At 41.8% G+C, this 27,089-nt stretch overlaps 2 protein-coding genes across 4 annotated transcripts in view; one reads left to right on the forward strand and one right to left on the reverse strand.

Moving 5' to 3' along the window:
• Positions 1-2,961: 2,961 nt before the first annotated feature.
• KCTD12 (potassium channel tetramerization domain containing 12) lies at positions 2,962-7,710 on the reverse strand. The gene has a single exon (XM_062636910.1). The coding sequence runs from the start codon at positions 7,448-7,450 to the stop codon at positions 6,449-6,451; it is 1,002 nt and encodes a 333-aa protein (XP_062492894.1). The 5' UTR covers positions 7,451-7,710; the 3' UTR covers positions 2,962-6,448.
• Positions 7,711-7,932: 222 nt separating this feature from the next.
• Positions 7,933-27,089, forward strand: part of ACOD1 (aconitate decarboxylase 1) — a 35,472-nt gene continuing 16,315 nt past the window's right edge. Inside the window, exon 1 of one of the 3 annotated variants that reach the window (XM_062636946.1) lies at positions 7,933-9,834. The gene's annotated coding sequence lies outside the window, so the exon portion shown is untranslated. Of the gene's footprint in view, positions 9,835-14,370; positions 14,388-27,089 lie in introns of those variants that run through there. The other 2 variants (XM_062636947.1, XM_062636948.1) reach the window with 2 other exon arrangements.

Here is a 27,089-nt window from a genome sequence, read left to right on the forward strand (position 1 = left end):
ATAGTAGTTACTTCATACTGTTTGAGTATACACTTCATAGGATCATAGAATAGTTAGGGTTAGAATAGGATAGGTAGTGTTGGAAAGGACTTCCCGTAATTTCATCTTATGTCACAAGACTACTCTTAGAGTGACTTTTCACCTCTATTAATAAAAAAGCAGAAAGAATTACAGAAGTCCTATCTCTCTACCTTGGCATCTGCATCCTGCAGAATGCAAAATGCAAAAGAAAGTATACTGAGTCCATGGATTAGGAAAGAAATGACAGAAAGACATTTATGAATGCAGATAGATACAGAAACAAAACAAAAAAAAAAGAAACCACAGACAAAAATTAAAAAATAGACACACAAACATTGCTCCCCCCCCCAAAAAAAAAAAACAAAAAAAAAACAACAACCTAAATCCTTTTTTACAACTGCTCATTCTGGGCACAGAGATGCTGAACAAAAAAAAAAACAAACAAACAAACAAACAAAAAGTAAACCCAAACAATAACAACAAAAAAAAAAACCCTTCAGATCCCTCTGCACTCAAAAGGGAGAAATACCAGCTCTCAAGATCTTAGTGTGATCTACCACAGATGTCCCAGTCCATACTGTGATACTTTATAAACAAAGACTATTTAAATGCCATTGGGAAATGATAGCAGGCATCCCAGTCATCTGCAAATAAAGCTGTCTCAAATCTGAGTACCAACAGAGTGATTTGGTTGTAATAGGGCAGAGTGACTGATAAACACGTATTCCCCTTGCATTTGCTGGAATACATTGTACACACCGCCTGCAGTTCTCAGCATTTCTTCACATGGATTATGCCTTCCTGAATTTTCTTCCCATTTACACACAGAAATAAAGTGTCAAATGTATATCTGGGCAGTCTCTGTATTTGGATGTGTCCCTTCCCTTTTTATTCCTCTCTCCATCCCTGGGTTTCACTTCTCTCTCTCTGATGTAAGCCTTTTCTTTCTACCAGGAACTTTGCTGTTTCTCCTAAGAAACCTGAGGAGACACTTGCAACCACGTAAATGTCTTGACAAGGAAAGAACTTGAGTATGTTACTGGTTCTCCTAATCTGAGAAACAAAAACCACTACTTTTGCCCAGAAGGCCACTGGTTACTATGCTTTCATTCCATACTTCTTTACATTCAGTACCAAAGCCCCAGACCTCTTGACCATATTGCTGTACCACAGACTCTGTTAGGAGGAGAATCATTTAAAGACTGTAGGGAGCTTCCGTTTATAGAAAGGAGATTATTTTTTGCCACCTGGAAAAGCTAGAACTGGTAAATTACATGGGAACGGCCACTTAAATCTACCTCGTCTAAAAAGTAGCTGATGAATTAAAAGCTGTTCTCTATTAGCTGGCAATGATAGGAAAGACTCATCTTCCTCAGGGAAAAGAAAACCCCTCAAAACATACAGGATGTTGAGAACAAAGGGCAATGATAGGTAGCTGAGGGAGAGTTGACCATTAGGCCCTCTAGGTGGTCATTCTCAGGTACAATGTGATGAGATGACTGCATTATGCTAAGAACTGTGTGCCTCATGTATGCACTCAAACTTACAAACAGGTTTAAGACAGGCAGACAAGAAGGGCTGTTCTAACAAGTCTCAAAGGTGTTCAGGCTACACTTGAAAACACTGCAGAAATTTGGAGGATGGAAATATTGTTAAGACATTCTAGGCCACCCATTTGCTTGGCTGACTGGCCACTGTCACAAAATTAAGTGACTGCTTGCCTCCTCAGTCTGTAGGGATTTAGTGCACTCAGGCTACCCTGTTCTCCTTTGACAAAAGGTTTTATACAGACGGTGCCAGACATTAATTACAGTAATTTGTTGTCAGCCTTGCCTCCTAAGGAAATAAGGCTTATACACTTGCATTGTCCATTTGGGTGGACATCTGTCCCCCCCTAACAACTTCTGAATTGATAGGTAATTTCAAACACAATCGAAAGCTAAAAAATTTTGCAGATGTTATGTTCTTATGAATTCCATTAATACTGCTGGCAGTGATGGAAAGTGGAAAAGAATCCATAGCTTGCTAAGGGAGAAAGGCAGAATTCAGCTATATCCTTCAGCACAGCAGAAGCTGGCTCTGCCAAAGAGCATGCCATCTTTTGCCTGGTAGACCTGAAGTAAAAGGGATGGGGTTAGCAGAGTTATTGAAGTGGTAGTGTAAAGGAAATGAGACCTAAGCCCTGAAGAAAGGCAGACTCAAAAGTTTTGTTGCTCATGGGACAACCTCCCTTATAGTATTGTATGATAACAAAGCCCTCACATACTATCAAGCCATTAAATAAAACGGTTGATTAAACTTTGTTCAGCTGCTTCCTTTTCATTATAACCATGCTACCCAGGAAGGCTCTATTAAATACACAGATGCTTCACACACTTACACTAAAAATTCCTTACTAATTTTCTATGAAATTTACCACTGGTTTATTATAAACTATCAGGTTTGTAATAGTTCACTAGATATCACATAGTACCTAACAAGATCACCCCTGGTTCCTTAATAGAATTGCTAAGTGCATTTCTCTTGGATCATCTATATCCTTTGGTATTAATGTTTCTTTCATTAAATGAGCACTATATCCAATGTTATTATTCTTTGGCTTCATAAAAAGCATTATCATTTTATTTCAAGAATTATTCTGTGCTACTCAAGCTGTTTAATCAGTACCATTTCCTGAGGACTGATTTATATCGACCAGTGCTACAAAAATTCTCAGTGACACTTAAAAGGAAAGTCTGAGCATTATACATTTCTGTTTATCTTGCCACAGGTGCCACTAGAAATCCCTATATGCACAATATTATTTCCTGAATGTTTCTGCTTTACCATATTAATTTGGAGTCTTGATGAAGTTATGAATATGATACTGTGTAAGAGAGAGCAAAGGCAAACAACATTTTTACCAACAGTAAAAAGGACAGCATAAACCACACAACTGAGTTACTATTTAAAGAACAAGAATTTAATTTGGTATGCAGTGTTTTCCTAGGAGGATCTTTATTTCCAGTGTTATACATGTGAAAATAAGAATGAATGTGACTCATTATCTACATGTATAAAAATATAAACATTCTATCAAACATTTGCAAAGTCACTGTTCATGATATGCATCACTAGACCTATGCCTTAGCTTCTAATCAAAAGAGACACTGCCTTTTTTAATAGCACTTGCAAAACCACTGCATTAAATAAGAACATGAAATGAGAACAACAGCTACAAAATGTACACAGGACTCCAGTATTGTGCCTTTAGTTTCCTGTCCTCCTGCATGTCAACAGGTTAGCAGAGTCGTCATGGTTATCCTTTACTTGAGCTCTCAGTAGAAGAGACCAGCAAAACTCAGTGACTTTGCCTTGAGCGTTTTACCTTTAAGAAATTTTACTGAAATTACTGAGCAATGTTTAAGAAAAATATTGTATTCTGTGGCAAACAATCAAATTACTATTACATTTATGGCAGCATCCTTTTAAGCCTAGATGTAGTGAGTTATCAGTAAATGTAGGGCCCCATTTCCTAATACTAGTAATGCTCAAGAGTTTTTAGCACAAACACAAAGGTTAAAAAATTGTCAGTGTATGGTTTTATTACACCCATTTTCACGTAAAATGTGAGAATTTCTGGGTCATCAGCCAGCAAACAGATAGGCAATCAGTCATCAAAATACAGGAGATCACTGTTTTAGAGATGCATTCAGGTACCTGTAAGTTTAGCTATGATTCACATTCAAGCAAATATGTAATTGATTTCAGTTCTACAAGCTGATATTCATATTCAATTTTTCCATAGAAACAGGTATAGGAAACAAGTAAAACATTACGATATTATGTACATAGTGTAATATGCAAATGCTCAGCTAGATATATTATGAAATTCTGTAGCACTAAAATGATTAAAAAACTAAATGATTCGTGTAAAATGTTTATATACTGTATATATATATATATATACACACTAAATCCGAAGTTCAATTTAAAACTGCCCCTATTCATAGTCCTATGATGGATATAGTAAGCTACCAGCTTCTTTAAAAAAAAAAGAAAAAAAGCTATCTAGACCAAATTTGAACACTTTACTGAAAACTGATTTTATATAAAATCTTAAAAAACATACTTCAAAATTACTTAACAGAAACTAGAAAAGGATGGTCATTATTCTCAAGAACGGCATTGTAAAGACCTAGTAGCTGTGATCAATGTCCTTTCACTTGTGGTATAAATGTTAAGCACAAAGAAATCTTTTCAGAGTAAGGCATGGGACAAACAGGTTTCATTCTGTCTTCAGGTATATTGGCCTCTCACTCTTATTGCTCATGTAAGTTGGCAGGTATACGTCTCTCCTTTTAAAAATACTGCAACTATCTACAATACCCATTGCTTTCATATGTGTGTCTTCAATTTAATCAAATTGACAAGCAATCTTGACAGTATTAAAAAAAAAAAAAAGCAAACAAAAACCAAACTGGTGATGCGGATTATTTCCAGTTTTATGCATTGTGCATAATGAAAGACCAAGTGGTGAACACAGAGGCTGAGCACTGAAACTCAATACATATGTAGGAATAGCTCTTTTCAAAGGAATTAAGGTTTTAAAAATAAAACCCTACTGTGAAATTCTTTGGTTAGAATACAAGTGCTGGAAGTATTTCTAAATTTGGACTTAGAACAATTTCTTATTTAAGAGTTTTAAAAATATAACTTCAAGCCTTTACTGTGTACTGTTAAATCCCTCAATGCTCCAGATACATTTAGGATATTTTTCTGTGAAGGTCTGAACGGACAGTATAGGATTTTTGATCAAGTTCAGGTTTCAAAGGAAAATTCTTTTGTACCCTAATCTTCATTAATTTATTGAGATTGAGCAGCTTGCTCAATCTTCCCTACCGTAAACCCTGCTGCTCAGATCATCTGTTCCAAAGCAAGCTATTGCTGCCTCCTCTGGGAAAGAAAAATGGTTAGATAATGCAAACAAAATACAGCTTGGAAAGGGTAATTTCCTCTGAAGAAACTTGGCATCACTCTCAGTTTTGTAAGGATGGGGCTTAATTCTTTCTAAGAAGCACTAATTTTGGCCAGGAAGAGGTACTTAACTCTCAGCAGTGTCACTGCCCTGGTAGTACTGCCATGAAATCGAAGAAACTGGTTCTTAAAAAAGTGGTTTCTGCATCAGTTCTGTTGGCTTCCAAGTCTTACAGCACTAACATGACCAAAACTAACAAGCAGGGTGCTCGTGATTACACTTGGAATGTACATCTGCATTAATTAATTCAATGTACATGATTTTAGCTTCCCAGGAAGCAGGTCCTACCTTCACTCTGGCAAGCCTGGCTTCATCTCACCCCCCTCATTCTGAGGGTACTTAAGGAAATATACATTGGGATTTCTAAGCATGTTATGGCCAGTAACTTCAAGAGAATTTTAAGGACTTCACCCATGAAAATTACGATTCACAAGCACTCTAATTTTTCAAAGCATCGTTGTTTTACTTCTCAAGGAAATATACATGTGTCTCTGAGGACACATTATAGTTCAAATGGTTGATTATCCAGAGAACTTGGCCTTTCATATCAGCCTTATGAACCTGCTTATGCAAGCCCCAGTCCAATTTAAGAACAGAGAGGGGAGTTCGAAAAGGTAGGGAGCAGGCAGGGGAGGTGGATGCAACCAGTCCTGAAGGGCCACACGCATGTGCCTCCTGCAGAATTGCTCATCTCTATAGATGAAGTCTGAGCAGGAGTGCCAACCCCTCACTGGCAGGTATCACTTGAATGTGACAGTCCTTCAGAGACAGGCATCATTTTGATGGGGTGAGAGGATAAAATGGGACCACTATGGGTCCACCCACAAAGGTGAAATCCCACTTAAGGATATGGGGATGAGAAAAAACAGCCATTTGTCATGCTACCTTGAACAGAAATTGCTGAAAAGCAACTGGAAGGTTCCTCAGCCCCTAAATGGGTGGGTTTTAAAACACTCCACCCTGACAGAGGTATCCCTCAGCTTCTGTGTGCAGACAGGGGCAGGGGCTGGACACACACACACTTTCCTGGGACAAGTATTTGTGTACTCCCAATACCTCTCCTTCCTCACTACCAACACAGCTACTGGGAGGCATTGGAGGGAGGATGACAGGATGAGCTGGCATACAGAGGTTGAGCAGGGACACGGTAGACAAAAAGGGACATGGTGGCCAAACCAAACATGATGACCTCCTGTCCCTGCGGCCATCAGGAGCTGCGTGTAGGAGTGATGGGGGCTGTGCTGGAGGCTGACCTGCACTTGTGCATGGACGCATGCACCAGGGTGAAGAAAGTGCAGGGGGACACTACCCCCCTCCACGTCCTCCTTCCTCCATGACGGGAGGGGACCATGAGTGTGAGGGTATGCAGGGGCCACCGCCTCATCCCCCCGCCACGGGCTGGGCAAATGCTCAGTCCCGGCAGAAGACATACTCAGTGTAGCTGGTCCAGATCTTATCCTCGGCAGGGCCGCCCTGCTCAGGGCCAAAGGCGCAGGTGCCGGTGGAGGAGCAAGCGGCCATGCGGAAACCAGCCTCGGAGAGACGGTCGAAGGCTTGCTCGAGGAAGTTGAACTTGAGGTAGTAGCGGGCAGTGTAGCGCTCAGGAGGGCGGTCGGGATCGCGACTCTCATTCAGCGTCTCTCCGAAGACCTCCTTGGCCAGCGCCGTCTTGCCGCAGACTGTGATGCGGGCTACCCGTCGGAACTTTGCGTCTGCCTGCGCCTCCCGCCCTATGGTGTAGGACCCCCGGTAGCCGATGGTGATGTAGCCCGAGCGCCGTCCACCCGCCCCGTCCAGCGACTGCGAGGGCGTGAGCAGTGGTCCGCCCGAGGGGCTGCGGCTGGCGGTGGGAGACGGGGCGGACGCCGAGGCACCGCCACCGCCGCCTCCTTCCAGCGGCTCGGCCTCCAGATAGCCGAGAAGCGGCTGCGGCGGCTGCTCTTCAGCGCAGAGCGAGCCGTCGCGGTGCAGTGCGGCGGGGCGAGCGGCGGCAGCCCGAGCCTGCGCCAGGCGACGGGCCAGGTCCGGCAGCTGGAAGTACTCGGCCTCCCGCTGGAGGCGGCTGCGCTCGGGGAAGTGCTCGGGCAGCACTAGCTGCAGGTCCCGCAAGTAGTCCAGGATGTACCGAAAGAGGAAGCCGTCGCGGTCAAGGAAGAAGCGGCCCTTGCTGTCCCGGGGCAGCTCGCTGGGCTGCTGCTGCGAGAACATGCGCCAGAGCAGCGAGTCTCGCACCGAGACCACGGTGCAGCGCCGCGTCACGTACACCTGCCCTCCCACGTTCAGCTCCACGATCTCGGGGAAGGACGACCAGCCGCCCGCCGCCGCAGGCCCGCTCCCAGCCGTCCCGCTCCCTGCCGCCGGCGACACGCCGCCGCCGTTGGGCAGCCCGCGGGCGCTGTCCGCCAGGGCCATACCGGAGCGAGTCCGCCGCCGGCGTAGAGCCGCTGCCCTTTCTCCTCCTCCTCCTCTGGCCGCCTGGGCTCCGGCGAGGCCGCCGCCGTCCGCGAGGGACCTCGCAACCCTCCGCCGCTGCCCGCCGGAGCCTCCCGCCCCGTCTGTCCCCGGAGCCGCGCGGCCGCCGCCAACCCTCTCCCCGCAGCCGCTCTTCTGCCCGATGCCAGCCAAGCGCCTCCGTCGGGCTGCGTGCAGTAAGCCCTGCCGGCGGCGGCGGGGCCGAGTTTATGTAGTACGGCCGCACCTCGCGGGAGGCGGCGGGGGGGGGGGGGGGGGGGGAGCTGGAGGGAGGCAGAGCCGAGTGCACGGGGAGGGGAAGGGGACGGCCCCGCACTGACGCAGGGTCCCCCTTCGTCGTGTGTGACCCCCCCCCTCCTTCCCAGTCCTCCTTCCCCAGCTGCGGCGGCGATCATCTTCCCACCCGGTGGACGGGCACCGCTGGATGCAGCCGGCGGCGTAAAACCTTGCCCCTTCACCCCCTCCCGCACCCCTGGGGCTTTCGGCTCGCTGCCTGGCGGCTTCTCAGGGGCGTCTCGTCTTTTCGCAGGCAAGAACCTCCCTCCGCTCGCCCCGAGGTGCGGGAGCGGGAAAGCCGCGAGACACTATTGTCCCTCCGAAGGAGCCGCGCTGAGCCCCCCGCTAGTCTTTCTAAGGCTTGTCCAAACCCTCGCCGAGCGAGACCCCGACGAGGTAGCCGTGTCCCCTCCCTCCCATCCCCTTGACAGGGGATAAACGCTAGCGTGCGGTGCTACCGCACTCGCCTCACCCTGATCCGCCGCCTGTTTCTGGGCTTGCAGAACACTCTCACTACGCAGGTTTTAAGGACCCCATCAAAACTTCTCGCTGACCCGGGACACCCCTTGGTGGCACCGGGAGCTGCATGCTGGAGTGTCCGCCGTCGGGGCTTGGGGGGAGAGGGGGACCCCGGAGCGGATGGGGTCCCCTCGGGCTGCCTGTCAAGCGGCTCTTTGCCGTGAGAGCTCCTCGTGTCTGCGTGAATACGCGTGTAATTGGGTGCTCTTGCAGCTCGGATTTCATTTGGATTAATTAGGTAGGGGATCTGCGTGAAATATTAGCACCTATTTAACATGCATTGGCAGAGAGCATTGAAATTACGCTTCAGGCTTGAATTTTATCTACATTTCTGTGTCTCTTTGCAAGTAACAGTAAAGAGCTGCTGCCTCGCAGTACTCAGTTGCTCTCTTCTGGGAGTTCAAGTGTTAGTCTCCTCGAAAGAGCAGCTGAAAGGACAGGAAGGTCTGAGGACTATGAAGGCAACGTCAATGCCTTCCTCTCTGGACTGCCGGCTGCAAACGTCCTAATGCAGTGATTCACGAAGTAGAAATCAAAAGATGCAGAGACAGGGGGGGAAGAAGTCCTTCGAAAATTGAGAAATGGGAGAGTAAGGAAGGGCAAGTTCTCAAGAAGCAAGCTAAGTTTGCCCAAGAGAAGAAGAGGCAAAAGAGGAAGGAAAGGAAAAAGAGGGGGAGTTAAGAAACAGAAGTTTTAAAAAGCAAATGGGTGACAGAAAAAGCGTGTGTGGAGGGAGAACTGAGAGGGAGATACTGTGGTCTAAGGAAGGAGATGGGGTGGGGCTTGGGGCATGGGACGCTTGGAAATTACAGGAATTTAATCTCATCAGGACTCAAGAGTAGGATAGCAAAGATGCAGAACATTACTTTTTCCATGTGGGAAAGCCAGCTGCCAGGGCTTTGACCACCAAGTGTTTTCAGCTGTGGGAGCAAAATGGAAAATCAGGTTAATCTGATGTTTTGCTGACATTTTGTAACAAGCAGCTTGTTTGTCTCCTTTTTTTATTTATTTTTATTTTTAGGGGAGTAGGAGAGAGGTGAAAACAGCTCTGAAAGATCAGGGAAAATTAAAGTAAACCTCAATGAAGTTGATTTGTTACCCTTTGAAATACCCAAGTCTGTTGCTGTAGAAAAGAAAAAAAAAGGAAAATAATGTGATTTAGCTGCTAGCACAGAGGGAGTCTTTGTTTTCTTCCCTTATACTATTTTAGGTTCAATTCACCAGCCTAAAAGTGCACGAAATTTTCACATGGCAGTTTGCTGGTAACAGTTTCATGGAGTTACTTTTACCTCTCAGTCTCTTAATGTGGCATCTCCCCCCACATCACCCTGCTTCTGGCCGTTCTTAGCAAGCAGCCACCTCAAGAGCCTCCCACAGATCCGTATTTTAAACTCTACTTCCCTAGTGTGGGCTCTCTGTTGAGAGCACTGTGATTAAACTGTGCACCCAGAAGATGAAATCATATAATGTTTGTACAGGCGCTTATTCAGAGCAGAATTTGCACTGGAGTATTTTGTACCTACCAGCAGGTGAGACTTAGAAATGCTCCCATATATATATATATATATATATATATATATACACACACACATACACATATATATATATGAAGGGATAATTAATCTATTAAACAATTTCTTTAGCATTGAGTATTAAAGTAGGCTAATAAAAACAGCACTAACATATTTATTATGCTTGAACTTTTTATTTGCCCTGAGATTTGTTAGATTTAAGACCAGACTTGATAAAATCTGAGCTTAATGGATCTTCCAGCTCGTGTTTTCAGAAGCTTCACAGACAAGTAAGTTCATAGAAGCATAGAATCATAGAATAGTTTGGGTTGGAAGGGACCTCAAAGACTGCCTAGCTTCAAGCCCTCTGCTGTGGGCAGGGACACCATCCACTAGACCAGATTGCGGAAAGCCCTGTCCAACCTGGCCTTGAACACTGCCAGAGATGGGGCAGCTTCTCTGGGCAACCTGTGCCAGTGTCTCACCACTCTCAGAGTAAAGGACTTTTTCCTAATGTCTAATCTAAATCTCCCTTCTTTCATTTTAAAGCCATTCCCCCATGTTCTATCACTTTATAGTCCCTCTCCAGATTTCTTTAGGCACTGGAAGCTGCTCTAAGGTCTTCTTGGAGCCTTCTCCAGGCTGAACAAGCCCAGCTCAGCCTGTCAAGTTATGCTGCTTCTTCAGACACTGGCTCTCCAGAGCTGCCCCTCCACCTGCCTGTCAACTAGAGGAGGCCAGATAAGAAGGACCCACCACATTCTCGTGCAGCAGCATGTCCAAAGTCATGCACATTAAGGGCGGTGAGTGGGGGGACGACACAGGACACAGACACACAGCTTTAACAAGCACCTTATTTGGGCCCCTATCCCAGATCTTTCTGTAGTGGTACGAACCGGCCCATCCCATTGCAGTGTTCTGTGTGCCAATGTACAAACTGACGTGACTCCCCGGGCCACCGGAACAAGGAGCCTTCTCATAGGAAGATACTGCTCATACAGCCTGTTCAACAGTCCTGGGCAAAGGCCCAGCTTGCACTGTTTGTCTCTGAGATAGCTGTCATTTTCTGGGCTTAAAAACAGGCCCAGCACTGAAATAGCTGGTGTGAGCCAACCTCTCTTCAGAAGAATTATCTTCTTTGGGCATCTGACTGCTGCTTTATGCATGTGAGGATACTTCGCTTGGCTGCAAGGCTTTGATTATTGTAACTTCTTTCTTTAACAGATTTTTTTCTTCTTTTCACAAAATATTCAACTAACTTCTTCTCTGTTTCCTATCTCTATTCATTTGGCTGCATTGGTTTCCAGTGAGCACAACTGGACTTCATCTGGGGGTATTATAATGGATATCAACTATTTTTACTTACGTGTCAGTTACCAGATTGTGTAATACAGTCATAATCTCAGTAGTTCATTTTTGTTTTGTCTGGGAGACAATGAAATACTAGTACATGTCACATTCAAGGTTGCCACAAAATGCCTCGTAAGGCATACACTCCTCTCTAAAGGGCACCATCATGACATTTCTGAGCAATAGCTCCTTCAGATAAGACAGTTGCAGTTTGGTGTTTGCTGTTAGCTGCCAACCAGAAGTAGCTACGTGTTGATGCATGCTATCTTAATCTGATGGGATCCAACAGTTTTTAGTATTTTGAGAAGTTTACACTGGGTTTTGGGTGTTTGGTTTGGTTGTTTGGTGGGGTGGCTTTTTTTGGGAGGTGGGGGGCTTTGGGTGTTGTTGTGTCAGTATTTATAAACATGTTTCCATCACGATGGGATGAAGAATGAGCTCCTATTTTGCATTTTGGGCAGCGCCAACAGGTTTATTCAGGAGGGTTTCCTTCACAAACCATAGAGGAAGGGTAACACCTAGTGGGAGTAAACCTACATTGCAATTAAGAAATGCAAAGAGCTCCGAAGATTCTTAATAGAGAGAAAACTTTAATTTTTCGGTCATAAAAAGTAGATGTAAACTATTTTATCCCTGTTCTGAACTAAAAATGGTGGTAAGCATTTATTAGTTCTTTTTTTCAGTCTGTATTGTATGAAATGGCTTAATATTGCTTAGAAAAATGCCTAATTAGATATGACTGAACTGTTTGAATTTTTAATACTAAATTCAGTGAAATATTTAGCCTCCTGCATAAAACCAAAACCAGGAGTTAGTGATCTAAACTGAACCAGTGGCTGAAATACGCTCTTTTTGGGCTTCACAATCTTGCTTAGAGGGTATAGGAAAAAGAGTACAGTTAGTCCCACAGCAGGGTTTATTGCTGAAGAGTTGGGAACTCTTCACATTTTTGGAGCTTATATGCTCTCTAAAATGTGTGTTCTGCAGGTTTGACTTTGTCAGTCAGTAGCTGGCTATTAGATGAAACCTTTCCCATTTCTGAATGATTGCTCAGGGTGAAATTATCCAGCTCAGCATTATACTGAAGTGATACCAAGTAATGCTGCCAAAAACTTGAATTGTTATTATTCCACCCAAAGCCTAAAGAACTCAACTGCTTCTAAAGAGAGTTATCTTTCCCTGCAAACTCAGTCTCACATGCTGTATATAGCTGGACAACACAAATTCAGAAGTTATAGATTTCCATATTTCATGAGAATTGTAATGAATGTTGTTTTTGAAGTTATATTTGATAATATCTGTTCATAACCTGTATGTTTGTATATGCAGTTGAATATGTCTAGCTGGAACTGCATGTTCAAGAAGTCCAGCTGCTATGAAAATACGTATGTTCAAGCATGAAAGATACTGAAAAATCATAGAATAATTCAGGTTAAAAGCAGGTCATTGAAGTGCTCAAGCACTTTCCTCCTGCCAGTGTGATACAGACATTGCTCTGAATAATTTTGTGACGGTAATGCTTTGCAGTGCCTGGAGAGGGAAGGAGGAAGGCAGAGGAGGGAGGGAAGACAGCCATTAGCTGTCTATTCGATGTCCTTGGATGATACAGAGCTGTGACTGAAAAACATAATCAAGTGAGCAATCAGTGAAATTCAGAGCTGTATTAATTTCCTTCAAGCACCTTTGCAAGAATTGGGAGACAAAATGCACCCTCTCAGTGTCATGGTGTTGGCAGGTTGTTTCTGCCTCAGTAAAGAAAAGCATTGAAGGGAACACCTTCCACACACATCTTGAGTGTCACTGAATTTGGAGGACACAAGAAAAAAGGCTATGCACCTTATGCCAAATGTACTCCCAGCTCTTTATTTTCAGGTGATATCTATGAAAATCTGATGCTTGATTTCCTGTTTCCCTTCTTTGGTTCGTTATCAGAAAGTTACAGCTCTGTCTGATGCCAAAAAAGCAGAGGACAGATAAGTCACTTTATAATATGTAGTGGTGTGGTATTTTACATGCACAACATATGAAGTTTTTCTCTTGTGCTAAATTGCTCATAACCCCTGTGGAGCAGTTTTAAATCAGGATTCTTTTTCTGAGCCTTGACTCTGAAATTAATCTTCTGTATCTCTGTGAAACGTTTCATTCACATCTTCAGATCTCCCCTTGGTGATTTTCCTATCTGTGGATAAATAGCATTCTGACCTAGCTTCTACTACAGCAACAGCAGAAAGACAACCAGACCTTTGCAAATGTGAGTGGCAACTACGTTGATCTTCTACATGAATCATCCATGTGGACCAACAACCTTAAAGCCATCTCCTAGAATTTGGCAGTATGAGGATTCAGGAAAGGAGCCTCCTGTTCAGGAAAATGCAGCTCATTATCTAGCCAATTAGGTTGTCAAATACAACCTCTACTCCCACTTATCAGCCTGCTTTCGTGAGGGGTCAGTGAGGCTTCGGGATAGGTTTCAGTGGGGAAAAAGCACATATTTTTTGGAGGGAGCTAAATCAGAATCTAAGAGCATTGGTTTGCAGAGGAGCATGTTAAGAATTGTCCCTAATACTGTTCCTCTGAGAAGCTAATCACAGTGGTGGTATCATTCCTGAGCAGGAGCTCTCTCCAATAGAAAATGCTTTTTAAGGAAATTTTCAAAATTCACTGGTCTTGCTTATACCCTTTTCTTGCAAAAATGTATCTTAACAAATTAATTCAAAATATTGGATGTAATTATTCTTTTCAGCAGAGTGATTCTTCAAAGGTAAAATAGCTAATAATAATGACATTGGTGGTTGTGTGTTTCCAATGTATGCATTTGCTTTAGCTGTGATTATTGGAGACATAGTACTCACTAATCTAATACATTTCAAAATCATACCTGTGGTCAGTGAACAGTAATTAATGCATTTGCTTTTTCTTTCTGCCACTATGTACCAATGCAAGCTCTGCCTAACCAGTGTTAACTCTTCAATTTAGATTAAACTAAATAAATGAAATGTAATCATTCATTCTGACAGACTCATTTGAAAGTTCTCATTGAACTCATTGAATGTTCTGCATTGTTCTCTTTACATCTTTTTTTCTGTTGAGATCAATTTAAAATCTGTTATGTTTAATAGAAGAAATATCAGAATCCTTACCAGGGATGCTTACAGCATCTGTAAAAGTATGAAGGAGGTAAAAGCCTCAGGTGAAAGTCCACAGAAGGCACACTAGTATAGGTAAGTTGGCAACTGATTTTTTACTACCTCATCTACCTTTCTTCACTACCTAAGAAAACTATGTTTGCACTAGTTTGATTTTTGGTTCTTTTTTTCTCTATGAAGACATAAGCTCATATTCTCAATGGCAAAACTGACTGTATTGGCGTCAAACCCTGCTTGTTTCACAGCCCATGTAAACTAACAGGCAATATTAAACTGTCAAGGAATGGATACCTTCAAGGAATGAATGGCTGCACAACGCTTGTATACTGTTGTTAAGTCCCCTACTTGCTCATCTCCCACCAGGGTAGTAGTCCCAAAGGATGCTTTGAATATGGTAGATGTGGTTCTAGCTTTCTACTGGAGCTCGACAGCCAAGTATCTGTCCACCAGTTTTCATAATTTCTTGACACAGACTGGAATTAAATTAATGAAGTCTCATTACAGACTCAGTGTTCATCTTCCCACACAGAAGATGAAAAACCATTTATATACACATAAAGGGAGAGACTCTTTATTGTCAAGATACTCAAACTTGTTTCTCCTTTGGCCTCTGAGGACAGATGCTTGTGTGTGGAGGATGCAGCTCCAGAAGCTCTTACTGCTCCAGGCATCCTGGAAAATATCCATTCTGTCAAGACCTTGCCAAAGTACATGTCACCGACAGCTATAACTAGGGTTCATGCCACTGGGGACATCTGTGAATGAAGGCTGTAATTAATCTTAGCTCCTGCAGGCAGCGTAACACAGCTGTGCAACCCATGCCAGAATGGGGTGCTGGACCTGCTATTCACTGATACCCTCCCTGACCTGCCACGTAAATTAATGTGTCATGGAGAATACATTTCTTTTCACTTACTTAGCAGGGGAAATTATTTGCTGCCTGACTGCCAAAAATCTCTGCCTAGAGAGTAAAATAGCAGAAGTCAGCCTCTTCTAGGGCCAAAGTTGAGTTTGCCAGAACAACCCTCATCCTCAGCAGTGTTTCCAGAACCTTTACCCATTATCCACTGCATAACCCAACTTGATTTTCTGCTTGGGCTGAGCCAAGCTTGAAGAAACTTAGAATCAACTTCATTAGGCATAGCTGATGATTCCCCAGCTTCCTGAATTGCTATGCTAATGAGATGTTACTGCCCAAAGTAATGAAAAGCAGCTGTTTCTTACCTGTAAAGAAAAACTGAGAGTTGCTGTGGTTCATATGGAGGTGAGTTTTATAAGCCTGTCTTCCTTCTTAGAAAAGCTCACTGCACGTATTTTGCTCTTTAGTTGCAGAGGCCTAAATAGGTTTAATTTAATGTGTCTAGAAAATTCTGAATGTGCTTTCCTGTTTCAACTGTTCACATAGAAGGATTACCAGTCTGCTTTGCAGGAGTTTCCTGTAAGATATCGTCTGTCTACAATATGTGGGGGTTTCAGTCATGTATGTAAATAAAATAATAGATTATTACTAAAAATTAACATATTGGCAGAATAAATGAGGGATTTTAAGAACATTTAAGAAGTATATGAATGAAGAGTGCGTTTAGATTTAATGAAGTTTTAATGAAGCAAATGGCTGAAATCACAGACAAATCACAGCCACTTAATTCCAGCTGCCTACAGACTCTTTAAGCCCTCGAGAATACAGGAATTAGATTTTTAAGACTCCCCTCTCTATATACCTGCAAGCTGTTGATAAAATAAACATTATTTATTATTTGCTTATGAACTAAGCACAGAAATTATATTTTTTTGTATCTGCAATGGCAGGAGTATATGCCATAAAGTTTTGCTAGCCTAGATAAGAGTTATGCCCATGAAAAGGAAATTGCTTGTTTGTTTTCACCCTTTAATTTTTCATGTGTGTTGTGTATGTATGGTTTTTGCCAAACTGCCTTTCTCATAAAATGGAAACCTCTCTTCATTATTGTTTGTGTTTTTTAACTGAATGCCACAAGTCTAGATTGTATCAGAACTTAGTCCTCTAAATAAAATCCTTTCAAATAAAACAAGCAAAGGAAAATCTATTTATCTCAAGGAGGTTAAATTACATAGAAATAGGTTGAGATTATAGGATGGATCTTAGTGAAGGGGGATTTTATCTGAGAGGCAGCAGATAAGTGTAAGGCCTGCAGTCATAGTGATAAATAGGAAAAGATCTCTTTATAAGTCAAGATGCTGCCTGTGACTGACAGTCTGAGAAAGGAAAAAAATTAAAATTGCCAAGCATAAGGCTTGTTAGAAGAGAAGAAGGGAAGAAATGAAATATGTAGCTAAGGAAAAGCAAAATAAGTACAGAACAATTATTTCTGTATTTTATAAGCCCTGAGGTCCAAATTTTCAGTATTTTAGAGGAGTACAGTAACTATGCAGCCAGGTCTTTAATACTGTATATAGATAATAAATGTGGTTATTCAAATCTGTTTGATAGTGGAGTGACTATCAACAGCAAACTGCTCATCAATAACCTACCCAGGTGACTTCCTAACCTCTTTCTCAGCCTGTCATTTGCTCGAGGCTGATGTTTCTGTTCCCTTGATTTCTAGAGGAAAAAGATGATGTTTGGATGACTGCCATTTAACAACATGAGATGTACTAGGAGGGCATCTTTCAATTGTTTTCTCCAGGAAAACTCTACTTTCTTCCTTTTTCTGTGCTGAAGCTTTTTTCCCATCATCCAGAGTGAATATATTCAATGCATCTGTTCCAAGTTTTCTTGTTTTGTAGTAGGAAAAAATGTTTGGGAAGCCAGAGGACGTGCTTACATACAACCCTAAGAGCTGGCATCTCTGCAGGTACGAGAGGACAGATTATCAATAATGCCAAATTAAGTACGCACCATGTGTCCGGAGAAAGAGTCAAGAGTAAGATGGAGTGGAGGAGCAGATGAATGGAATGGAAAGAACAAGGTCTTCTGGTTGCTATACAAAGGAAAAAAAAATATTTGTAGCTATGTTTAGTAACTGTATCACCCACAGAAGCTCTTCAGAAGTGAGGCGAGCACATTCCAGCAATACATATTTGGTAGACAGGTCAGGAAATGTCAAGATAATCCCATCTGTATGTACAATAATGACTGACACTCTGCAAAACTGACTGTGTAACTACTGCCCAACTAGTTTTTCTCTGCTTCACGTAATTTATTCTTCTGCATAAACCTTTTATTCCCATCCACTGAGCAAAAGTCATTTTTCTGATATTGTGCTTTCTCTGTGAAGAACGAAATTTGGTTTACCAATCTCAGCTGGGTATTGTCAGGAAGCTTATTGAGCATTTAAACCTTACAGATCACACCATCTTAAGCTAGCACTGGTTTTGTTCCATTCACCAGTCTTGAATCTTATTTTGAGTGTTCTTGTAGGTTTTAAGCAATACTTTTTTTATATAATATTCCTCTTACCTGGAGCATAAATACTAGGTTCTGTAAGAAAATTTATGATGCTGTAAATATTCTTGGTTGAAGACACAAAACCAATTAGCAGTCTTAGCCATGCAATTCCCACTTACATTAATTGGAGCTATTTGGCTAAATCTTGGGGTGAATGATCATTGTAGGACCCTTCCAACTGAAATATTCTGCTCTGGTTTTCTCAACTCTTGTTATGCAAATCATAAATCCATTCATACTTCTGGCAAATTGCCGCACAGGAAATGCTAATTTAATTCATTAATCCCCACTCCTAAAGCACGAACATCTCTCACCTGAGATAGGTAGTAAGTAGTTTTATGCTCTTTAAAGCACATACTGATACTTTAAAATGTCAGTGAGAGACAATATACTGGTAATGCATATGAAGTCGGTATGTTTTTTCTGCTAACACTGCATGAATAAGCAAATATGAACTAATTTAACCTGTATATTTTTTTCCTAACTTCTGCTTTCCATCCTTGTTAAGTTTGAACTTCATAGTAGCTACTACCTCAAATTATATTCAGATGATTTCTTGATTTATCTTTTTATTATTTTTTGTGTGTGTCATGAGCTTTAACTACTCTGGAAGTATCACATTCAATGTCATAATTTGTGTTAGGATTCAGAATAATTTTCTTCAGAAAGGACTCAGCGCATTCACAGTGCTTTGGCTGGGCAAACCTCCTAGCCTGATGCATCTAAATGAGGACCCAGTCAAATATGCCACAGCTGGGAAATTCAAGGAACCTGGCTATCCAAGAAGGAATGCTGTTAGTCTCTTTCTTACAGCTGAGAATCATGTCTGGCTGTGGAAATATTCCTTAGCTCAACTCTTGTTCAAACCACATAGTAGAAGCCAACCTGTTTGAATTTGCACCAAAAGGGGAAAGAAATACATTAGCATGCATTTGTCTCAGTTGGCTTTTTTTCTGACATCCAAAGAACCTTCAAGGCATAAATAAAAATGACTAAAAGCAGTAGTAGAGCAGGGCTTAGGTTCAGGGATTTGAATGACTTATGAGCAAGGACTTTAATAGGTACAAAAAAAAACGGGCTTACAAAGCAGCATTAATAAATCTCGGGTAGTGCAGCAGTAGGCAGCTCGACTTGCTAAGGAAAGATGATCCTGATTCAAAGCATTGGAAAACAACGTATGAGCTGGTTTAATGCCACACTGTGTGCCAAGTGCTGTTTTTAATATGAAAAGCAGTTTTCTTTAGAATGAAGCACAAAGAAGTGATGTTCCAAAAGCCAGGAAGTACATATTTCCTGGTGAAATCCACATGCAAATGTAAACACAGAAGTTGAAATTTTGGTCTCTCTCAGCTTGGTGGCAAACTTCCATGTGGTTTGAGCCAGGATTTCAGACCGCATGTGTGACTGACAGTATTGTATGCAGGCCTTTCCATATACGCTTCTCTACTTCATGAAAGCATTTCTTAGGGGAAGAGCTGAAATTTAATTTCCCAAACAGTTCAGTGACTTTCTCTTAAAATTTACATATGTGTTGCTGTAAGAAAAAGTCACCACCTGTTTTGCAGTTTCTGGCAACCTTTGCAACTCAGTATTTAAATCACAAATTCTAATCAAATTCTTCAATAAGGTGTCATCGAAAGCTTCAGGGCTGCAGGGCCAGCAACCCTTACAACGCCAGTTTAGTTTCTTTAGCACCAACTTTATAGTCGCCTTAGAATCACCGTTCACTAGAGAGGTCTGTTGTGATTGAATTAGTGTGGATGAACCACGTCATTTGCTAGCTACAAACATCAGTGCTCCATTTCCACAAAGCTATTAGCTTGTCCTATTAATGTACCATTTCGGTACTACAAATAATGTGATAGTTTCTATTATGACCTTAAATAGTAACTCCTTAGGTGCATTTCTGGTAGTGTTTTATCAAGGACAAGACTTCTAAGACTCAGGTTAACAATTTCAGATATATAGGACAGGTGATGCAGAAAAAATAGAAATATGTGCACTATCACTTTTAGGTCATGCATTTTAATATGATTTTGAAATAAGTTTTCTTGTGTGTTATTCTTTCTATTATCACTAATGTCTATTGTCCATCATACCTTTCTTTAAGGCCAGCATTGTTAATATAAAGACTTAGTCTGGCAAGATGCTAATTGCCTCAGTTTCAGTAAATTCCTAACAAAGCTCTTTACATTGAACTAGCTAAAAATAAAAGTATCAAAGTATGTGACTAAGCTACAAAACAGGGTGGCAAGATGGAGTTTGGTTTTTTAAATTGTGACAGGATCATAATGGTAGCTTCTTTTATTCCCTGATGCTTTGCAAAGGGAAAATTGGGTATTTAATTTTACAGTAAATTTTTTTTTAGCTATCTATTTTAAAATTAATTTTTAACATTTGCTTTTATAGTAAATGTATTTTTGTGGTACATGCCAACTTTTACTACCCAAGCTTTTGTTTCCTTGCTGAGTGAGAGCCATGTCCCTGGTAGCAGTAGGTGGCAGTGCTGTGTCTGCACTCTGGTTTTGAGGCAGTGCAGTAGCACAGCTCCAGAAAGCCATTTCACGAGCAATGATTGTAAGTTCAGGTTTCTTTAAACAGAGGCACTTTTGCTCATGGGCAGTGCCAACTAGCCTTATCAGGTGGTATGAATTTAATCTCCACACTACGAACAGTATCATTCTCCATGTGAAATTCCCCCAAGTCATGTATATAGCATTTGCAATAGTGTATGTAGCAAGGAGTATAGGTGTATAGGTATATAGCAAGGAGTACAAGTGACTTTTTGTTACTTCTATTTTTAACCCAAGATTTCTTTACCTAAAAGTGAACAAATTGTGTATCTTTAATGCTGCTGTTGGCAGCCCACGCTGGCAAGCGCAGTTGCCTTCTGTTTCTATAAGTTAAAAAAAAAAAGAAAAATGGTACTGCTGTTGTGCAAGTAACAAAATGTTCCAGAGCCATGTGATTAAATTGTTCCAGAATCACATCATCAATTAGTGATCGCTTTTATTTTGGCTCTTATAGAAGCCTTCCAGTACCTAAAGGGGTCCTACAGGAAACCTGGAGAGGGCCTTTTTGCAGTGGCATGTAGTGACAGAACAAGGGTGATGACTTTAAACTGAAAGAAGGTAGGTTTAGATTAGACATTAGGAAGAAATTATATACTGCGAGGGTGGTGAGGCACTGGCACAGGTTGCCCAGAGAAGCTGTGGCTGCCCAGTCCCTGGCAGTGTTCAAGGCCAGGTTGTATGGGCCTTTGAGCAACTTGGTCTAGTGGACAGTGTCCCTGCCCGTGACAGGGGATCTTTAAGGTGCCTTCCCACCCAAACCACTTTAGGATTCTATGATTCTTTTCTCAGCAGTAAATACAGTAGCAGTGTCATTGACAGGAGTAAACACTACTGATGCAATAAAACTAGTGCTTCACCATGTACCTAGAAGAGCATTAAGAAGGCAGTAGATGGGATGCCTGACTGTGCCTTTGTCTTTTCCAGATCCGAAACTGTGTTCACAGTCCTGGCTCTGAGGTCAAGTGAGAGTGGCTGGCTCATGCCTGCTCTGCTAATGTCTTGGGAACAGGTTGTCTTGCAGATAGAGCTAACTGCAGTGGTCCAACAAAGAGCCAAACCACAAGATTAATGATTAAGCAATGCAGACAATCAGGGGTCCACAGCCAGAGCTCACTGGCTCACTCTCTTTTGTTTATGAGTACAGATATGCCAAATAGGACCTCTGTTACCTGAAAGGACTGGAGGAGGAAGGGAGCAGGGACAGAGTGACAGCAGCTGCCTTAGCTTGTTTGAGAGTGGTGGAGAGAGCTTGTTGCAAACACATGGGAGTAAGCTGTGAGACCAGGTCTTCATGATGGGTTTGATGAAGTGTATCAAGCTGGGTCATCCTTTCTTTTCTTTCTTCTTTATTTGCCTGTGATTTGAATGTGCAAGACAAAAGCAGAAGCAGGAAACAGGAAATGTCATCTGTGTGGCTTCTGTTACCCCAAGAGGACTCACAGAAAGGACAAATTCAGCCTCTGGAGTTCAAGGGAAGTAACATAAAAGGAACAACTATAAGATAGTAAGTGAGGTACATTATTTTTCTTTGAAAAGATGAGATGTGAATCACTGAGGTCAACAATTTCAATACATGCTAAAACTAGATGTGTGCATAATGATCAAAGCATTTCTGTCAGCTTATTTTTTACATAAATGTGGATCTGGTTTTATCTTTAATATGGACTCCTCAAATGGGACGTCTGAGTTACCTGATGGCAACATATTTGATATTGTCACCAAAATAAATTAAAAAAAAAAAAAATCCCTGTTTTTTAACATTACACCTTGAAAAGACAAACCTGTCAGAGTGGAGGCACTTGGAAGTTCTCTCTGAGATTGGCTTTACAATTTATTCCTGTAAATACGGGCATCTGTTGAAACACATTTTACAGAAAGGGTTTGGATGAGAAGTGGTATTTCGGTTGATCAGCTGAGGAAGTCATGCTTCCAGAAGGCCACACAGAAGCAAGAGAAGGAAATTAACAGAGGGTGTTGACCCATGGGTTACTTCAAGGGCTGAGAAAGGGGAGATTACTTGTGCATCACCCTGCTTTGGACTCAAACTAGATGGGCTGCATCTGGCAAGAGGAGAACAGACAGCATCAGCACGGTTCAGCATTAAGTGAGTGAAATTAAATTAAATAAACACACACACACAGGCCTGGAGGAATTGCAGACCCATCTTCAGGATTTTGTTTGCATTTTGTTCTTTCCTATTCCATGTATCAGTTATTACTGCCCTTCCCATTGAATTATCCCTATAATATTCTTCTCATCAGTCAGGCAGTCACAACCATTTATCACACTGCTGAATCAGGATTACAATGGCTTTAAAAATGTGTGACTGAGAAGAAAACTTAGGAGCAAAAAAAAATACATGGAGCCCAGAAGGGAGAAATATAGGAAGAGTCCCATTTAAAGCAGAGGAACTGATTATTTTATGAGGTGTCTGCAAACTTCAGCATTCTCACACAAAAAAAGAAAGAAGATGCTAATGTTAAAGGGCAGAATGGAGAACAAGTTAAAAAATAACCTCTGGTACATGTCACAAAAGGATGTCAGTGCAGACTTCTGACTATTTAGCTCACAGAGGCAGCGAAGCCTTTTGAAGTTTCCTCTCCCTCTGTAATCAGTCTCATTAGAACAAGCAGATCCCAGCTTCAAAGGTAGCAGGGCTTATAAAAGAAGAAATCTGCCTGCTCCTCAAACTGTGGATGGCAGCTTTGTGTCCCACAGTGGTGGTTCCCATATGAGGCTGCACTGCATCAGCAGGGTGGGCGTGATTACACGGCAAGTTCTGTGCTCAGATTTCTTTGAAGGGTTTACGAAGCCTTCCCAAATTATTATTGATCCTCTCCATTTGACAGGACTTCCAAAGACTTGAAAAGACAATCGACAAAGCTTACTTCTTAGCTTGATCCCTCACCTGCAAAGTCATAGATGATTCCACCGGCTTGCTGCATTTGAACTGTTTTGCGTAGTTACTTAGATAACAAAGTTCTATTAATCAATTGGCATATTTTCTTAATAAATGCCTGTAAAATTATTTGGTTCTATTCTTCCTACAGGGCTCTTCCCAGAACTTCCCTGCAGTAAAGGGAATAGAGAGTTCTGTGTAGGAAAGCTGTGGTGTTTTGATTGTCCACAAAACAGTTCACTAGAGAACATCACTAATAATTGCATTTCTTGACTATGGGAAGACAGAAAATTAAGTATATTTCAGTGTTTTCCCAATGAGATTCTTTGATTCTGCAGTCTATTATTTCTGGAAGTTTTCCAAAAAGAAAAAGGTAAAAAAGAAGTCCTGAATACAGCACATCCCTCTACTTAAACTTAACCCCAATTTCACACTTCTGCAGATTGAATATGAACATCACTTATATTTCAACAAAAAATTGCTGTTTGTTATACTTCTGATATGTTAATGAAATTGTGTATCTTAGTGTACCCATTTCCCAGTTGGTGACCTGATTTCCAGTGTCTGCAACTGGTTTTCCATCATGCTTGAGCAACTGCCAGTGTTGCGTTCCCATTTGTGGAATGAGCCATAAGCCTGGGAATCACCTCTGAAATATGACTTATTCTCACAGGATTATTTTCATGCTGTGTTTAGAAACCAGCTGTGCCAATCTAGGAAGTTTTCCAGAATATAAAGCAGGTCATGAGCAGTGTGTCTGATAATGCAGCCATAAACAGTGTGTTCATAGATGCTTCTCTGGTCTTCAACAAAATATTAGTCAAGTAACAGTATTAGAATCTGACGCTGCTCTTGTTAAAGCCGTTTTTCTAAGTAGTACTGAATTCAGTTAGAGCTAATTCAGGCAGAATTAGCCTGAATTCTGGTGAACTCAGTAAATCGTGAAGTCAGAAAAAGGGAGGGATGGAATCCTCCAGTTCACCTCTGTACCAAGGCAGCAAGAAACTTTGGACAGTCCCAGCAGACATCCACATAATACACTGGTAATGATTCCAGTGAAGGCATTCCACAATATTCTTATTTATGGTGTTTTAATGTTTCAGTACCCGGTACCATTCCTGTTTTAAAGGCGTGATTCGGTTTGGGTTTTTTTTCACATAAACCAAGAATCTTTGATAAATACTTAGCAGATTTCTTTTTGTCTTCTTTCTCAGCAGATAGAGCAAAGCTGCTCAACATCCTTTTCTTCCTAAAATACAGATTGTATTTCTGTGTTGTGTGCCCGTATATGGTGCACTTTCATATTAAAACTAAGCCAGTCTGAAGGTTAGCTGTTGCCAGAATTAAACACCTAAATTCTTTTCCCTGTTCAGCCAGCCCTTGTGTGATTGTGATGAACCAGTTCAGAGGACAAAGTGGAGAAGCTTTCAGTTCTTTTAAGAAATTCATTTTCTGCTGACTTAGTTCAAGCCCTATGAAGGGCATCAAAGAAGTGCCAGTGGTCAAACTGGCTTATCTGTGATGTGAAACAACACAATTTCTCTTTTCTAGGCTAGGCAAACTCCTTGCACCTCTTTTGCAGGCGTATTATTGTTTTTATGCTCTGAATCCTCTCCATTTTTCTGTATTTTTTTCATACTTAGTGCCTTTAACATATTTCTGTATCCGATGAATGTTTACAATGTGCAATTCAGTTATGAGTGAACAAGCCGTCAGGAGGGTTAAGAAGAGACGTTGCTGCTCATCTCTCTTCTGCCCATTTTTCCATGCTTAATTTGTGTGTGCCATTACTGTGACTTTGCCTATATGCTTAGTAATTGTGCTCACAAGATGGGTGATAAACACAAGCATGTCACCCCATGCCGTGCTTTTGCAGTTTAAGGAAAGTCATTCCAATCTCTACTCATAGAATCGTAGAATCAGGTTTAATTTTAACTTAGAGCATCATCCAGGCAAGAGTTTCTCTTGGTGAAGATAATTTCCCTTTAGTTTCCTTCAGTTTTGCCATGCGTATGCACTGACCTACATTGAGAGTAGGCACGTGACATTCTCAGTGAGTCTTTCATGTGATCTGAACTCTTTTGGGGTTAATGGCTTCATGCAAATATAGTTTTGTGGCAATGTGTATGAATGAGATGTTAAGATTTCCTGTATTCTGTCTTTTAGATACGTATAAATAATTTATATTTCCCAGTATGGATTCACTCCTGATTCATATTCATATAGTTCTCTCAACACATGATCTAGAGTCTTGAAGTATTTGGTTTTTGCTTTTAAAGCCATCACCACCCACAGTCATGTACCCAATTAAGAGTTTAAGTTTTTACTATTATAGTTTCACCATAAAAATGTGGAGAATGTGAAGCCTGAGGATACAGAAACAGCAAAGTTTAAGTAATAAAGGTCCCGAATATAAAGGTCTTTTAAATCCCATCACTCATTAACAATAGTGAGCTTGGAGTCTGTGCTGAGGTGTCTGCTGTGGATGAAACCCACGCTGTAGAGAAGGATGCACTAATAATGATTACATCACTGACTGTGCAGCTGAACTCATATCCCACCACAGACTGTGGTAACCTGTGAGTTACATTATCCTTTGTAACCAGATCATGACTGACATGAGCCAGCTTGTTCAGAAACATTCAGAAATGCATGATCTGAAGGTAAGAATTGCTGGTCTTTCCTGTCCTTCTTGTGAAGGCTCTCATGGCTCTCAGAGTATGGAATTAGCAGAAGCCTATGGGCAGGCTTTGGTTACTGCCCTTCAGGCTCAGAGATGATATGGATAATGAACAACCTTCAAGCCAGGTCTCTCCATTACAGGCTTCCTTATACTGTAATGACACTCACCTTTATATGCTGCCCACCCTCTTGAGCTTTTGAAGCTCATCTTTCCATATCCTTACAGGGATTTCTCAGGGACTGGCCATACTTTTTTCACATCCCAGAAGCAGATCCTCCAATTCAGCTTCCTCCCCCAACCTTGCACATTTTTTCTTGAATGTTCCCAAAGCTCCAGGTCCTCTGTCAGAAGCACCCACCCTAATGGAGATTGTTCAGGCTGATGAATTATGGGACAAGACTGAAAAGAGGGCTCACCACTTTCCAAGTGCCACCTCCAGCACTCACTGCTGGTCCCATCATGATCTTATTCCAGCATTTGTCACTGTCCTGTTATCAGCCAGTCTGACTGAAGATCACCATTTTTTCAGCATCAGTGTGGCATCCACATCTAGGACATAAACTGGAGTGGACTTTTTCTGATAAAGTTATGGGAGCGTGTCACCCTGCACTGGTTTCAGGTGGGGAATGATCTCAGCTGACCTATGAGAATAGGAGTGGAAAAAATGAAGGAATAAAGGATGGACAATCCCTCCACATAAAGAAGGGATATAATACCAGGCAATAAATAGCACAGCATGCTGAGGGTGGCCAGAGATCTATCGGTATTTTTCACTTGGATTCAGTGAGCAAGCTCATTATAGCTCTGACTCTGTCTGGAAGCAGCATCATGTTAAATGATACCGCATTTCATACAACAGATATGAACAGATACTTTCCTCCCTCTCTTAGCCATTGCTTTCCCCACCATTTTTATGGCCACATGGAGAGTATGCAGAAGTTTGACCACAAAACCTTTCTTCCTCTCTGTCTCTTTAACGTTTCCCTTTGCTGACCTATAGAGTCGAGGAGGGCTTCACAGCGCATGTCCTTCTATTACACAGGAATGAAAGCCAAGTTTGGATGCGTGATTGCAAACTTTGGAGCATCTGCCTTAACAGCTACTAGCTAGGAAAGATGTCGACACTTACAGGAAAAGACTGTGGATACAGACTATATGGGGAAGCAATCTAATCCTAGGAAGGAATTATGTGCTT

This window comes from Pezoporus occidentalis, unplaced genomic scaffold, assembly GCF_034315485.1.
Source record: "Pezoporus occidentalis ecotype Australia unplaced genomic scaffold, CSIRO_AGI_Poc_V1 ctg5, whole genome shotgun sequence".
In the NCBI taxonomy this organism is placed as follows: Eukaryota; Metazoa; Chordata; class Aves; order Psittaciformes; family Psittacidae; genus Pezoporus; species Pezoporus occidentalis.